This window comes from Alligator sinensis, unplaced genomic scaffold (assembly GCF_000455745.1).
Source record: "Alligator sinensis unplaced genomic scaffold, ASM45574v1 scaffold740_1, whole genome shotgun sequence".
Lineage (NCBI taxonomy): Eukaryota > Metazoa > Chordata > Crocodylia > Alligatoridae > Alligator > Alligator sinensis.
In genome coordinates this window covers 1,648,036-1,662,819 of record NW_005841964.1, presented here as the reverse complement: position 1 = coordinate 1,662,819, position 14,784 = coordinate 1,648,036, and the positions used below count along the sequence as shown (strand labels likewise).

At 37.0% G+C, this 14,784-nt stretch overlaps 1 protein-coding gene across 8 annotated transcripts in view; it reads left to right on the top strand.

Moving 5' to 3' along the window:
* ABCC4 (ATP binding cassette subfamily C member 4) overlaps nucleotides 1–14,784 on the top strand; it is a 255,354-nt gene that overhangs the window by 155,338 nt on the left and 85,232 nt on the right. For all 8 annotated transcript variants that reach the window (XR_003093303.1, XM_025200355.1, XM_025200361.1 and 5 more), the window contains one exon: nucleotides 4,028–4,107. Coding sequence is in view for 7 of the 8 variants with exons in the window: in XM_025200355.1 (XP_025056140.1) it covers nucleotides 4,028–4,107 (80 nt within the window). In the remaining variant the exon portion in view is untranslated. The remainder of the gene's footprint in view (nucleotides 1–4,027; nucleotides 4,108–14,784) is intronic.

Genomic DNA, 14,784 nt, shown 5'->3' with positions numbered 1-14,784 from the left:
GCTTATGTGAGCCCCTCAGCCTGGCAGGTCCCAGCTGACAGGGCTTCCAGCCCTGTGGGGTAGAGGTCCTTGCACCCCACTGGCTGGGAGATGACAGTTTCTGGGGGTCTCCCAGCTGTGGGGGTGCCCCCATGGCTGAGAACCCTGTCAACTGAGGAGGCTCCCAGGTATGCCCCTGTGCCTTCTGGCAGAGGAGGAGCACGTGTGCCACAGCAACAGATGTGATTGTGTGGATCACACATTAGATCCCACCACACCTTTACCTGCATGTGTAGAGGGTCTCAATGAAAGGTCAATGTATAAAAGGACAGGAATAGTGAATAGGCAATTAACAACTTTGTGCAATAATTTTGGATGTTTCCAAAAATATTTAAATCCTATCATCTCACAGAGACCCGAATATTGTATTTGAGAGTAAGGTGATCCATCTCCAGGATATTTAAATTACTCTGCTTTTTATAGGAAGGGTTGTCAAAGGCCCATTGCTTTCAAGTTTAGTCTTGTTCATAAACTGAGTGTTTTCTTGCTTAGTTATAATTTAGTCTTGTCATTCTACAGAATTACTGTATTTACATTTGAAAGAGGATTAGGCAGATTAAAAGATGTTTTTACACTTTATTGATAATGTCAGATTAATTTCTTCTTTCATACCAGCAGCTCTGTCAAAAGCATTCTGTAGAAGTAGTGCTATACTTAACAGTTTTATAGGGCAATCACCAAAATACAATTCTGGCAATTAATTAGCAACTTACTTACACATGAGATTGAAATAGCTGTTAGTCTAGAGATGCAGATATTTGGAGGAAATATTCAAACTAGTGGAATCATTAGAATGGTTCAAGCCAGCTTGGTTTTATCTTGGCTTTATATTCATCAAATAACTTTAGCTAAAAAGAGATTTTACTGTTAATGAGAACATTCTGGTGTATTAGTTTCTGGAAGTTGTTGTGAACTTTAGCGTGGTATGCCCTAAGAGACTTTCATGTGTATCTATGGCCCTGAATTTTTTGAGTGAAGGGATGTTGTCAAAAGTCTCTCCATAGTCAAACAAACAAAGCTCTTCAAATTCTTCATATTTAACTTGTATATTGCTATATAAACCTCTGAGAACTGAAATTTCAGATGCTGTCAGTATTGAAACTTCAAAGGGATAAAGTGTTTTGACAATTTGTTACTAATTTGTCTATGCCCTCTAGCCTTTAAGACCTCATCATCAAAAGTACAAAGTTAAACTACCATATTCTGTATTTTTTTTTCCTCCAAAAGAACCATAAAGTTTATGCTTGACTTATACACTGAGCTAACCTATATTTTGGGACCCCAGCAGTCTTGACTTTTTGTGTCTACAATAAAAATACTACCTCAGAATTTTTTTACGAGTACATTTTATTTTAGTATTTTTACTGCATTTAATCTTTTGGGTCTTTCTGGATTACTTGATTCTAAGTCAGTAGATAAAGCTGTCATCTTAAAACAACCAGAAACTGTGAGGCTGATGTGTAATTGGAACAACATTTTATTTTCCCATCTGTCAGAGTGACCATAGTATTTTATTGGAACAAATTTGACTGTGTTTTCCAGCTTGCAGAATCATGTGGTAAGGGTATCCTATGCTCCTTGTTACTGCTAGCCTTAACCTTCATTGTATTGCTGGTATCGAAAGAAATCCAATTTGAACTCCTTTGCCTTCCAGGTGTATTGCTTTTGATTGTGGGAGTCATTTCTCAAAGACCAGGCTCTGCCACCAGTTCTGTCATTATTATAAATAAAGTTAGTGTATGTTTAATGGCAAAGTAAAGTTCAAAATGGAATTAAGCTCAGTTTTCTGGGCTGTTGTAACAACAGGATCTTACACAGAGACTGTCATAACGAGCTCACAAAACAGTTTTATAAAGGGGTTCAGCATCTCAGTCCCCATTTATTATGGGAAGTGAGATGCCTTTCATAGAAAGGAGAAATGAGGTTACTCAAGTTCTGCATCAGGCAAGTGGCTGAGCTGCTAATATAACCCATATCTCCCCAAGTTTCCAGTCCACTGAGCTGTCAATTATACTCAGTTTCTTCCCAATATATTACTTTTATACAGGTCATTGTGGAATTTTCCTGTGAAATACAGGTTAAATTTTAAGCCCTGCCCCTTCTTCCTCCCCTCCCCGCCCTTAAAAATCCTGTTGGTACCACTTTGTTCTGAAGATATCCTGGAATGTGACTTGAGATCAGTGGCTCCCAACTTCATTGGCCCATAGTAATGAGTAATAAGATGTAGTGCACTGTGGGCAACATCACTCCTGACTTTTCCTGTCAATGTGAAAAAATACGTATCCATTGAAAGCCAAATCTCTTGTGGTTGTAAACAGTGTCAGAGGGTCTTAAAGGCAATGGATTGCCTCCAAGCCACAACCAAACTTCAGGAACCAAACTGCAGTGCAAAGGCTTTACAGAGTGAGCTGTTCCTTCTGCATCAAAACCTTCAAGGGGCCAGGGGGGAGGGAGCGGTGGGTATGGTGTCAAGAAGAAAGAGACTTTAATGAGGGTTTCTTTGTGGGGTTGTTTTCTTTCTGTCCATTCCAGTGTGAAATAGATAGCAGAGTGGATCCATCAGGCCACCTTTATGGAGGTCTTGGTGGTAGCCCTGTACTCCCAGTTCACCCTTCCTGTGTGTTCTCACTGGATTTGTGTAACAAGGTCACCACCTGCTGGCACCTGCCTCAGAGATCCCCATAGATCCCCATGAGGAAAAAGCATGGCAGAATAGATAATACAGAACATTAATCTTTGCAAGCATGTCAGAAGGTAAAAAATGGCATAGGTTAACTTGTCCAGGGTAGAGTTTCGTCTTGTCTTTCAGCCCCACCCACTGTCAGTCTTGAGCCTTTGAACAAGTAACACTAGCATGTGCTGTACTCTTCAGATACATACAAATAATTTTTCATTATCCATTACATTATTAAGTCACCTTTTAACTAGGATGTTTGTATGAAGGCTACTTTTATTGCTTATTCAGTCCTCAGCTTAGGGCTCCAGCACTCTGTGAAAATGTGAAATTTATTTACTCTTAGTTCAGTGAATTGGTTTGATTTTTCTTTTTTTTAATTTTATTTTATTATTTCTTAAAGAGTTATTTTTTCTACTCTTGCCACTATTTCTCACTGGTAAAAACAATTCTTTGCAATAATTAAGCCAAAATATGTGTAAGTAAAGAAGCATAAATGCATGCTCAAGCCTGAATACCTTGTAAAAAGCTAGTCTTGTTCCTTAGGTTGTTGTTCCTTCCCCATGAGTTGAACCAACACACTATGGAGGTTGGTACTTATCTATGTACAGGTGATAGAGATTCGATTTTAATTATTAAAGATCTTTTGCTCTCTGAATATTTTCAGTCAAGTAGAACTCAAGAAAATAGGAGAGTGTAAATGCTTCAGTGATAACTGATTAAAATAGTGTTATTAGTTTTAATAAAGATCAGCATTGTCAAGGTTTTGAATAAATATAAATACAATGATACATTAATATAAAACAAACTCAGATTCGATTTCAGTAACATTTACAACTTGAACTTATGTTTACTAAGATTTTACTGTATTTTTATGGGAAATCTCAGTTGTTTAAAAAACCAAGACAGTACTATAGTTGCTGAAGCAGTCCTCATGGTAGGCTTCCAATACCTGCATACAGTGTTAATGACAGTGGAATTTTCAACCAGAATAAGAGGACCAGAAAAATATTGTTTGACATACATCATTGTTAAGATGCCACCCAGAAAACATTACCCTGTATACCTAAAATTATACTTTACTGTGCAGATTTGCAGAATTGGGGCTTTAGGTGCCATCTAGATACTCACTAAACCTGTATGGGCATGACCATACAACAACTTTTAGGGAATCATTTCATGTTGTATGTAAATGTTGCACTAGTGGTTATCATGATGATGTCATAGCATAATTTGTCTTTGTTTTGGTGACTTTTTAGAAATGAATTACGTTAGAAAAAAACAACATATTTTTACTTGAATCCTGTTTTATAGGGAGAATCCTAAACCGTTTCTCCAAAGATATTGGCCATCTGGATGATTTGCTTCCGTTAACATTTTTGGACTTCATGCAGGTAATACAGTCACTACTTTTATGAAGAGTATTATATTGGATTACGAGTTTATATTCTGTTGACGTATAAAACTGAATAATATATCTTTCAAAGAACTAGCTGAGTTTAATGAAAGTGCTTACTTGAGAAAGGAGGGTGTGGTCAAGATTTACTGTGTAAATAAAAAGCTAACACGAGTAATAACTGACAGGTAGGAGTGGCTATACAAAGCTTGCTATTATGTCAAGATTTCAGTTCATAGTAGCTACATGCTTGGTAAATTGCTCCTGATTTGCCTCCAAGCAATCTGGCAAGCCTTTTGCTGTTATGAGAAATATGTCCACAGTAAAGAAACAATCAACTCACTTGAAAAGATCGCACAGATTAACCTAATTACGTGTGTACTTCCACAAAGAATCAAATGTTTACCACACCATTTTTGGATTAAAACAGGTGTGGCTATTTACAAAGAAAAGATTAGTGTAATAGGGTGAAAATAATAGTCTTAATAGGAACAAGAGAGAAAAGTTACTGCTTATATCAAAATGGACAAAGCAGAGAGGATTTTGGTAATGAAGGAAAGGGTTATTCTTCTAGCATTAAAGTGATTCTGTTTTATTGGAGGCCCTCATGGCCATTCCTTTTCATGAAATACTGTAGAAAGCAAAAAGTTTCTAAGAACAAACACATTATATTATTGCCTTTAATATTTTGAATTTAGTATCATAAAAATTAGACATGGAAAAGATGTATTAGGTCATCTATAGGTTCACCACTACCAATTCAAGAATGTATTCTATAGCACATTTACTGGGCATTTTATTTTCTCTGTTTATAGTTCACTTTATGAAGATTTCACCTGTGTGTTTAATTTTTTCCCCTTACATTCATTAAAAGAAAATAAATAATCTTTTAAAGTATTAATACTCAGAATTTTCTGAAAAACTAATTTAGGCTATTATTAGTCAAAACATGCTTTAACATGATATCTTTTTATTCTACTGCATACATAGCTTAAGGCTGATGGAGCCTTCTGTCCTGTTTTTCAAAACGCAGTACAGTAGATCATTTGGGAGAAGAAAAAGGAAGGAATATGTTATTTATTTGCTTGGAGAAGTTCCATTAGAAGCTTAAATACTTTGTGTTTGCTGATATTTTCTTGATTCTAGTTGTCAAAATTTTGAATTTTACAGGTTTCTAAAAATACATAAAGAATCTATATTTCAGCTATATATTTCCATCAGTTTTATATGGATTCAGATATGCATTTCTTCAGAGTTATTAACTGTTCTTCATTAGAAAGTAAATCTGGCTTCATTTCAGCTGGTTTAAGGCAATGCTTTTGCATCCTTTTATGCTACAACACAGCTGCCTACTCACTGGCTTCCTTTATTCTACTTAGTACTTACTGCCTGCTCAGTGGCCTCCTAGGCATACCATGCTTATTGCTACCCCTGCTGTGCACAGGGCTGAATAAGTTCAGGCAGAGTGGACCATTAGGTGGTGTGGCTCTATTTTTACTGCTGTTTCTGAGACTTGATTGGCTCCCCTTATCAGCAATCTCCTTCCTCTGCCATACCTCTAACTCTCCGCTCCACTCTGCTCAATTCCCAAGGGTTGCTGAAAAAGCTGATATTGTTCCCAGGACATCAAAGAGAGGAGGAGTTTGTGGGCAGAGGGGTAGAACTGGGAGAACAATTGGGGACAAAAGAAAGTAGAGATGGTGAGAAGTTGAGTGTGGGAAGGGAACAGAGGGAAACAATCAGTTGTAGGGCAATTTTTTTATATTGTATCTGACAGGGTTAAGTATCCTGTGCTGTCACTCAAGTCGGGAGATGGACTCATGCCCTGTTGTGCAGTGCTGGAGGTTGTTATAGAGGTCTTTCCAACTAATGGGGGTAATATATTACATTCGTCTTCAAGCAGCCACTGCTGTTGCTAGTAGGAACCCAGATGCTGTAGTCTAATAGAGGCAATGCCAGTGGCTTGCACATGTACCAAAATCAAACTGATCTGAGATGAAAAAGTAACGCATTTCATAATGCGACTATAATATTCTTTTAACCACTATCAAGTTTCTTATCCATATTGTGAAACCTGTGATTTACAAAGGTTTCCCATCCAAAGCTTAATGTTCAGGAGTACTTAATCTCTTGTAAATAGGTCATTTGAATAAATTATGGCACATATTCTCAAGTTTGCCTTGCAAGTGAAAAACAGATTTCTGAAATTGTACAGTAATAGAAACCATGAGGAGCTTGTTAAAATACAATAGATATGCATATCTAATCTATTACAATGAGATTTTTTTCAACACTTAAATATTCTGTTGGGCATAAAATGGGGCGTGGTTAGTTAGAATTTCACTATAGGCTTTTTTGCATTTAACTTTTTCTCTCTCAGAGCATGAGAGGAAAAATGCTTCCTCTTCAGCATAGTCTTCTTTGGTAAAACTTTCTACTCTGGACTATCAGCTGGGCTGATTAGTCAGTGCATCTTGGATACAATACCAAAGGTATATGACATTATTTATTTTTAAGGAAGCATCAATTTGTAGGAAGGATGACCATTATCAATTATGATAAAGATCTTTTGTCACTTGTTTTGTTTGCAGGTGTCTTTTATAAGACTTCCCATAATCCTTTCAGGAAGAAATATTTTCTCCTCTTTAAAAACAGTATTAGCTAAATATAAAAGCTCTGATCCCTACCATTGTTGTTGATTCTTTGAGGGACATTTCCCAACATTCATTGTTTAAATGGTTGTCAGGAGGAATCAAGTGAAACTTAATAAACAATGCAGTAACTGGTTCATCTTACTTTGTGTGCAGAAGCTTTTTTTGAGAGGATTTGCATTGAAGAATTGGTCGTTTTTCTGAGTTATCGTAAGGGTCATTTTGAAAAATTCCAGTCTGTTACTATATTAGCAAGTGGCTGTTTCATTCCTGTGCAAATAAACCAAATGTGCCTGGGCACTCAAGTACTACAAGGATGAACATAATAGAAATACATAGAAATAAATAAATAAATCCAGTGGCTTCATGGATTTTGTAACATTGGTAATTGCTAAAATTCTTATAAAATCATGTTATAATCACAGGGCTAAAGTTATTCTGAGTATGATTAATCTAACCACTATATTGATTGAAAACTAGTATTTTATAACAACTTACATTATCTTTCCTGAATTTTTTTATGATTTTATTTTTAAAGTGAATGGAAATGTGTTATATATATTTTTAGGGTTGGTAAAACAAAAGTGGAATGATGGGCACATGAGAAGCACAAAAATGCATTTTTTTGTGTTTGGGCTATAGTACAGATAATGTTTTGCTAAACTGTCAGTCTGAAATTACATCCAAATTAGTACTTCACTCTCAGATATATGAGAATTAAAGTGCAGGAGTTCCAGGTAAGTTCTGCTTTCCTTGTTTTGCCAAAATTCAGCATGCAGGTCTTCACCAGGGAAGATTTTGCCTTTTACAATGTGAGGAAACTATTTTCTTGTGCTGCTCTATAAATGTTTAATGGGATATGAGACAGATCTTGTTAGTGCCAGTGACTAACTATTGGAATGATATCTTCCATAAGCATATGAAAAAAATCTTTTCTTTTTTTTTTTGAGAAAACATTTAAGACTCTATCCTCCTAGACAGATATAAACTGGGTCTCTATGTGCAAAGTTCAGTTGTGATAGTTAACTAAATGTGCTGGAGCCTGATTCAAAGCCCGTTATAGTCAGTGGGAGTCTTTCAATTGACTTCAGTAGATTCTGGAGCTGGCCATTAATGTTAAAGGCTGTTTCTACAGAAAGGTAAATAGATCTGGGTCCTTAAGCCTGGGATGGACTCTGTAGGGAAGGAAGTTCTAGGCCAGCGTCTCTATTGAAAGATAACAGGTGCTATGTTTACTGTTTTTGCCATTGATCATTTACGTTTACATTTAATGCTATATTTATTTATATATTTAGGTAATTTTTAAAACAATCCCTTAAATAACCATGTTAATGCAAATATTTGAAAAACAAAATTATATTAGCAGCGTTTTGACAAAATCTTGCATATTTTTATCATAGTTCTGTTCCTCTCACTCTTCATTCTTCTTTTTCCTATGGTGGATTACATTAATTTGATGCTGGTTTCAACTGTTGTAAGCTCTTCAGGGCAGGGACCATGGACAAGATGTTTCAAAGCACATTAATGACTTTCAATAGGATTTAAGCATCAGTGTCACATAGTTGCTTCTTTTTCATCCCTCATCTAGTTATATATTTGTGCTGCATCTGGCATGATGAGATGTTAGCCATGACTTTGTTCTTGAGATACTACTAGTTTATATAAAGAATATATAAATTATCACCAGGGATCCTGGTTTTCTCTGATTAAAAAAAAAATCCCCAATTTTCAGATTAAAAAAAGGTACCCTAAATCCACATTGTTCTGTGATTAAAATGAAACACCACTTATATATATGAGAGAGAGAGAGAGTGGTGTTTCATTTTGATCATTTTGATCATGAAAAAATGTGGATTTTAGGTTACTCTTTGTAATCTGAAAATTGGGGATTCTTTTTCATACAGAACCAGGATCCCTGATTATCACAACTCTTCTTCCTTTAGCTAACAGATCTGTGTCATTGACCATGAAAAAGGTGGAATTTTTAAAGGGGCTTGGGAGAGTTAGGTGGCCAACCCCTTCAAAAGTGAATGAGATTTAGGCACTTTTGGGTGCCTGTACGTACGCAGTGAGGTAACTGCAGCACGTCGGAACAGACTGATTAATCGAAAGTAATTACCATGCTCCAGTAGGCTTCAGTGTCATGTGTATCAGCATCCCCAAGCTGGAAAATGGCAGTGGGGTCCTTTAAATTAAAGTTCATTCAAGAAACTTTAGTTAAAATGCCCCCACCATCATTTTCAACATGGGACTGATGCATGTGATGTTCCAGGTGATTTAATTAGAGAGGTTCTCAGAGCCACTCTAATTAAAGCACTCCCCACCCCCACTCCCAGAGCACTTGTATAAATGTCCTCTAGGTTCTTCTAGAAATTCCAGACAATCTTTCTTAATGTCTGAGCCAACAGAGTATCCTAACTCTGTGTTAGCACTGCTCGGTCACAAGCTTCTATCCAGGTAGAGTGGGTTGAGGGACTTGAACCTTCAGTTTAGATATGGTGTGGTTAAAATGTCCATTTGTGTCCAGCATAAACTAATATATTGGCTTTATTCATTGAAGAAAAAATCTTTTGCAGAATAGTATAAAATTTAGTGTTTCAAAAGACCATCTATGGTATAAACTCATATTCAATAACGTTATATTTTAAATATCCCTGATTTTTTATAAGTGGCCACTGATTTTTGATGCCTAAATCTTTGTCTATCCATTTTGAAGCACTTCAGGAATTTATTCCCAGAGGTAATATGCATCCACATGTTACAGTCTTCAAATAGACCTGAAGGACTTAGCATCCTTGAAATCAACTTTGAGGTATTTCAGGTTGGCTACCTAATATTAGTTGTACTTGACATTTTTGGCTAATATGATCATCATCGTAAAATTAACTCATTTTTCCATCTCTTCTGTTTTCCTATTTTGTTCCATTTTTATATTCCCTTTCTCTTATGTTATCCTAATTATTGTGGATCCTTTGTTCCTTTTACAGTTACAAGGTGGAACTTTTCTACAACAAATGAAACTAGCAAATATAAAAAGTTCATATAAAATGCCTTATTTTGGCTTTTTCCTCCCCATTGTTGGACTGAAAGAAAAAAATCAAGACATGTTTTGTTTCTGGAGAACATTGTGAACATGTGAGCTATCTGCAGCTGCCCTTGGAAAAGGGCAGTGATTTATTGAGGAAAACTGAATTGCAAAACCTTTTTCCTCCCCAAAATCAACAGCTTGACTGAGTTTAAATAACTGACTTTTCATATCTTTTCATTACACACAAAGACCTAATCCTGAGACTACTTGAGCCACCAATGTAGGCTGTGGCTGAGACCACCACTGAATGTGTCATTCCCTTCTCACCACACACAAAACACATTGACTGCAGCTTTATGAAGTGAAAATGCTGAAGAAAAGGAAAATGTGAAGGAGGTGTCCGCAGTCATTTCTTTAAAAAAAAAAATAGCTCCTGCATCTGGATATTAAGAACAAAAAGTGCCTAAGACTGGAATAATAGCTTGGGTCACTCGCTTTCATAAGTGCAAAATAGTGGAACTGCCTTTGCTTGTTTCAGTACCACTGACCCTTGCATTTTATTGTGTGGAGATGTCAGGGAAAGTGTGTAGAGGAATTCCAGCATCTTTTAGCTTAACAATGTCTTTTGTCATTTTATGATTTCAATGTTTTTGGAGTTTTTTTCAGGTTAGTCAGGTTTTGTATGTGTTCATGTATGAGATAATATTAAGAGATACTTGTGTTAACTATTTAAAGAATAGTTTTTATTGCCAGCAAAAAATGATGTTTAAATATGTCATGAGAGGGGGAGGTATTAAATATCAGTCTGCCCTCTTTTTTTGTATAGCAGATGGTAGAAACCTCCATCTTGAAATACCTTCCTCTGTTGTCTTTTCTAGCTTTACTAGTCTCTGATTTATTTTTTTTATAGGTGCTACTTAAGTCCAAAGATTTTGTGATTGTCATGTTTGGTAGGAGGGTTAGCTAAGGGAGTATAATGCACATTGACATGTTGGCATTTAACCCTTGGCACTTGTTGAACCTTTCCTCTTCATAGCTGTAATGTTCCAATTTCTCTTTCCCAGCACGCATGCTGCAGAACAGCATTTAATATACAGAAAAGGGCTAACTAAGAGAAATGTGGATGTATTTATTTTTAATTTGGCACTACTTTTAGTTTCATATTATGGAGAAATTGATATGCCCATTACAAAGAAGGTGAAGTTACAGTTACTTGTTCTGTACTCAGTATTTTGTCTGCGTTTTCAGTGTTGAATTAAAATGACTATTTATATTGATGTCAAAAAAAAAGAAAAGAGAAGGGGATTCAGATGGGTTTCTGTCTGGAAAACCAAAATGATACAAGTATGAGATTTGAATTGGTTTGTCTAGCTAATGCAACCCTTCATTTGACCTTTCTACCCCTTTTTTTTTTTTTTGAGTGCTCCAGTTTTTAAATCTCTGCTGGTCACCATCAACTCAAAATGTCTACTGAGGAGTAATATATGCCAAACCTGTAGCTATCATCCACTTTCCTTTATTTCTTTTTAAAAAAAAAAATGTCTTGCACTTGATTTGAGTGAGAGGGTCTTCCATATTGAGGATAAAGTATCCAAGGCTGAGCAGTCTCCAATTCACCCATTTTATATATGCTAATATCCTCAGGATTTTTCATGCTGATGAAGCCCTATTATCATTATATCGAATATTTAAAAAGTAAGGTAGAGGGGGAGAAAAATGTGTGTCAGTCTTTCAATAGCAAGGCCAACAAGGCAAATAGATGCTTGGAAAAGATCTGGGCAAGGACAAGCAGTAGCATAAGAAAATGCATGTGAAAATATAACAAACACAGATACCCGTTTCAATATTTTGGGGCTTCTTGTTTTACAGTGGTTCTATTTGTATTAAACATAAAGTACCTCCTAATTTTACTGCTGTGGAAATAAAATTCTATGTACATATATATGTTCCTCTTCAATTAATTTGCCATTACCTTTTGCCTCTACTTTCACCCCCTTTTTCTTTTTCTTTTACCTTAGTGTGAGTCTTAGTTTACAAGACCTTCTTATTGTAACATGGTTATTTTTCCCATTTTTTCAATGAATTGGGGAAAATGTATGTTTGGAATTTACTACTAAGTTCATAGAAACAAGCTCTGCATAAAGGATTAGGTTGGTTCTGTTGTTCTCCAAATTGCTGTTGAATTACTATTTTCCTTTCCAGTTTGCTTTGTGAGAGACATTCACCCGGTACAAATGAATATCACTTGAAGTCCATTCATTTGCACCAATTACACAGCAGCTGAGTATCTAACCTGTTGAGCACACTAGTTTTTAGAGATCTTTCAAGAGGCATTTTCTTGAATTAAATCTCCTTAAATCTAAACAGTGGGTTCTGACATTTGTTGGTATGAAAGGCAGCAAAGAGATGCTAAAATGAAAATACTTTCTGCAGTTTATTTTTGGTCTTTTGTTAAATACTAAATTTAATTTGGTACCATTTTGGAACCCTTATTTACGTAACTTCTAAAGCAGTTTTCATAACTATTCACATTTGTAGCATAGCCTGATTATTTAGAAAGAGACATATCAAGGTCATTAACATTTCTAACACTTCACAGCAACTAGAAATCTTTTAATTCTTCTGTCAATCATAGAGTGTAACAATCCTGTTCCAAATGGTGATAAGTACAAATCTTCTACATTGCCTTAAACTATTGATATACTATAGATATGACTTGTGTGCTTACAAACAAAGTAGGATTTCATTCTTTGGCAAAAGGACTGTAGATTTCTGTTTTGATTTATAGAAAAAAAACTTAGAGCATAATTTGAATTACTAAAATATGTTTACTGGTGTGGGTGTTGGATCATGATGCATATTTATGCCCAAAATGCAAATCTAGGGACAAATGATCTTTTAAAAAAATAAAGAAAGAGAAAAGATGGTATTTCATACAAATATGCTGCTAGGGTTATGTATGCATCTCATGCATATATAAGAGTTTTTCTTCCTTTTTTCATGAGATCTGAAACTGATACAGTGCTGGATGAAGGAACGCTGCAGAAAACTAAGGAGCATACTGAGGAGTCCAAAGAGAGTTTGTCCTTTTTGGATACAAAAATAATAGCTGCAGTGTGGATCAGTTTAGTACTAAAGAAAATGCAGCCTTTCTGTGCGCATCCAGCTGAGCATGCACATGCTGTATGTGGCGCTGCAGACCTGTCTATGGCACAGCACATGGTGCATGTGCAGCTGTTTCCTGTGTTGCTAATTTGCAGCTCAGAGGGTGGGGTGTTGACATTGGGAGATCCCAATGTCAAAAAAACCTGTGCTAGAAAAAACTGGGGTAGTGTATCTGGCGGCAGTGTGTCTTGCCCAAAACTGGAGCCTGGCTGGCCAGAGCCACTCTTCAGCTGCTGGCCCGGCCCCCCCCTGCCGGCTTGCCGTGCCCCCCGGCCGCTGCATTGCTGCCGCTGGAGCCCTGGGCAGCCCCCAGGATCCCAGGTAAGGCTGCTGGGGTTAACCTAGGTGCTGGCCTCAGCCCCTTCTACCCCACCCAGGGCAACTTGCCAACAGAAATGTGGGCTTTCCAGAAAATTTTTGAATTGGAAAATTTTCCGGAAAAATTGTCCAATACCCTAAATAGAACGTGATCTGATTTAGTATGTTTATTTGGCTTATATTTAGTAAACAAAACTAAAAAAGTACCCCATGTTAATTTTATGTCCCAATAGCCACAAGTATTTGAACTGAAATATTTGATTAGGAAGAAAATTAAATACAGCACACTTAATGTGGTTTAAATGTTATATTCAAACAAATTCAAAACTTTATATGGAAATAAATTATTTTTATTGAATTACTTGTAAAAATGTAAAGACAGTACACAGTAGCATGTACTTCCCTTACATTGTTTGTTTAACTTGAAGAAAAAAATGAAGGCACTGAAAACTGTTGACACACTAATTTTAGCACACTGAAAGAACTGTGCATGATATACTATCCATCTACATCAACAGAGTTTAACTGTCTTCCATCTGAGGTCATTGCGGCACCTCCAGTTCCATTGTCACTATCTGTAGAATCACTTGCACTAACTATTAGTTCCATTCCAGAATCAGATTGAGGCAAATCTGATTCAGAACTACTTGAACCACGTTCTCTTTCGCTAAGGATGGTTTTACCAATGAGTCTCTGGGCAAAGGCAACGTATCATCGTGCTGCATCTTCTTCACTAATTGTGCTTCTGACTGATTCTCCAGAAGCATGAGATTTTGCATTCATTTGTTAGTCTATTCCTCCTTTTTGTCTTGATTGAGCTGAAAGCCTTCGAGTTCCCTTCACAAGAATTTGCTGTTGGTGAAATGCTTAGGATCCTTAGAGCAATCCTGGACAACAGTTGGGTGTGACAGAATCCCTTCCACCATGTGAGAGGAGACATATTCTTTGCTGCCTGCCAAATAATGTCCTTGCTCCAAAGTTTTTCTTTTGTGCAGTACTTGGCAATATCTGTCATCATGGCTATTTCATCGATGTTGGGGATATTCTTACCTACTTCCATAATTGTATTGAGAGCAGTAGATAATTTATCTTTTGATAGATGTTGTCCTCCATGTTGAGGATCCAAAAGGTTTCCTGCCAGATGAACTGGATGGACGCATCCACATGAGTGCACACGTGCCTCCTGCCCCGCCTCAAACCCCTTTGAGACGGGGCAACAGGCATGTGCAGGAACAACATTTTTTTCCCCACGCTACAAACTTGCAGTGTGGGGAGAAAATTAGACCCCTGGATATCCAGGAGTCTAAAAAAAATAAAGTATAAAAAAGCGGGACAACCAAAGGCTGGGTCCTCCATGGAGATGCTCTGGCTGCCAGAGTGTCTCTATAGTTGCCCCTCGCCCTGGTGCTCCGGTGCCAGTGAGTAAGGAGTCGGGGGGGGCTGGAGGAGGGGGAAAGGGACTGTGAGGGGGACCCCTGATGGCCCCACCAGCCCCCGCGGCAAGCCCTGCCGG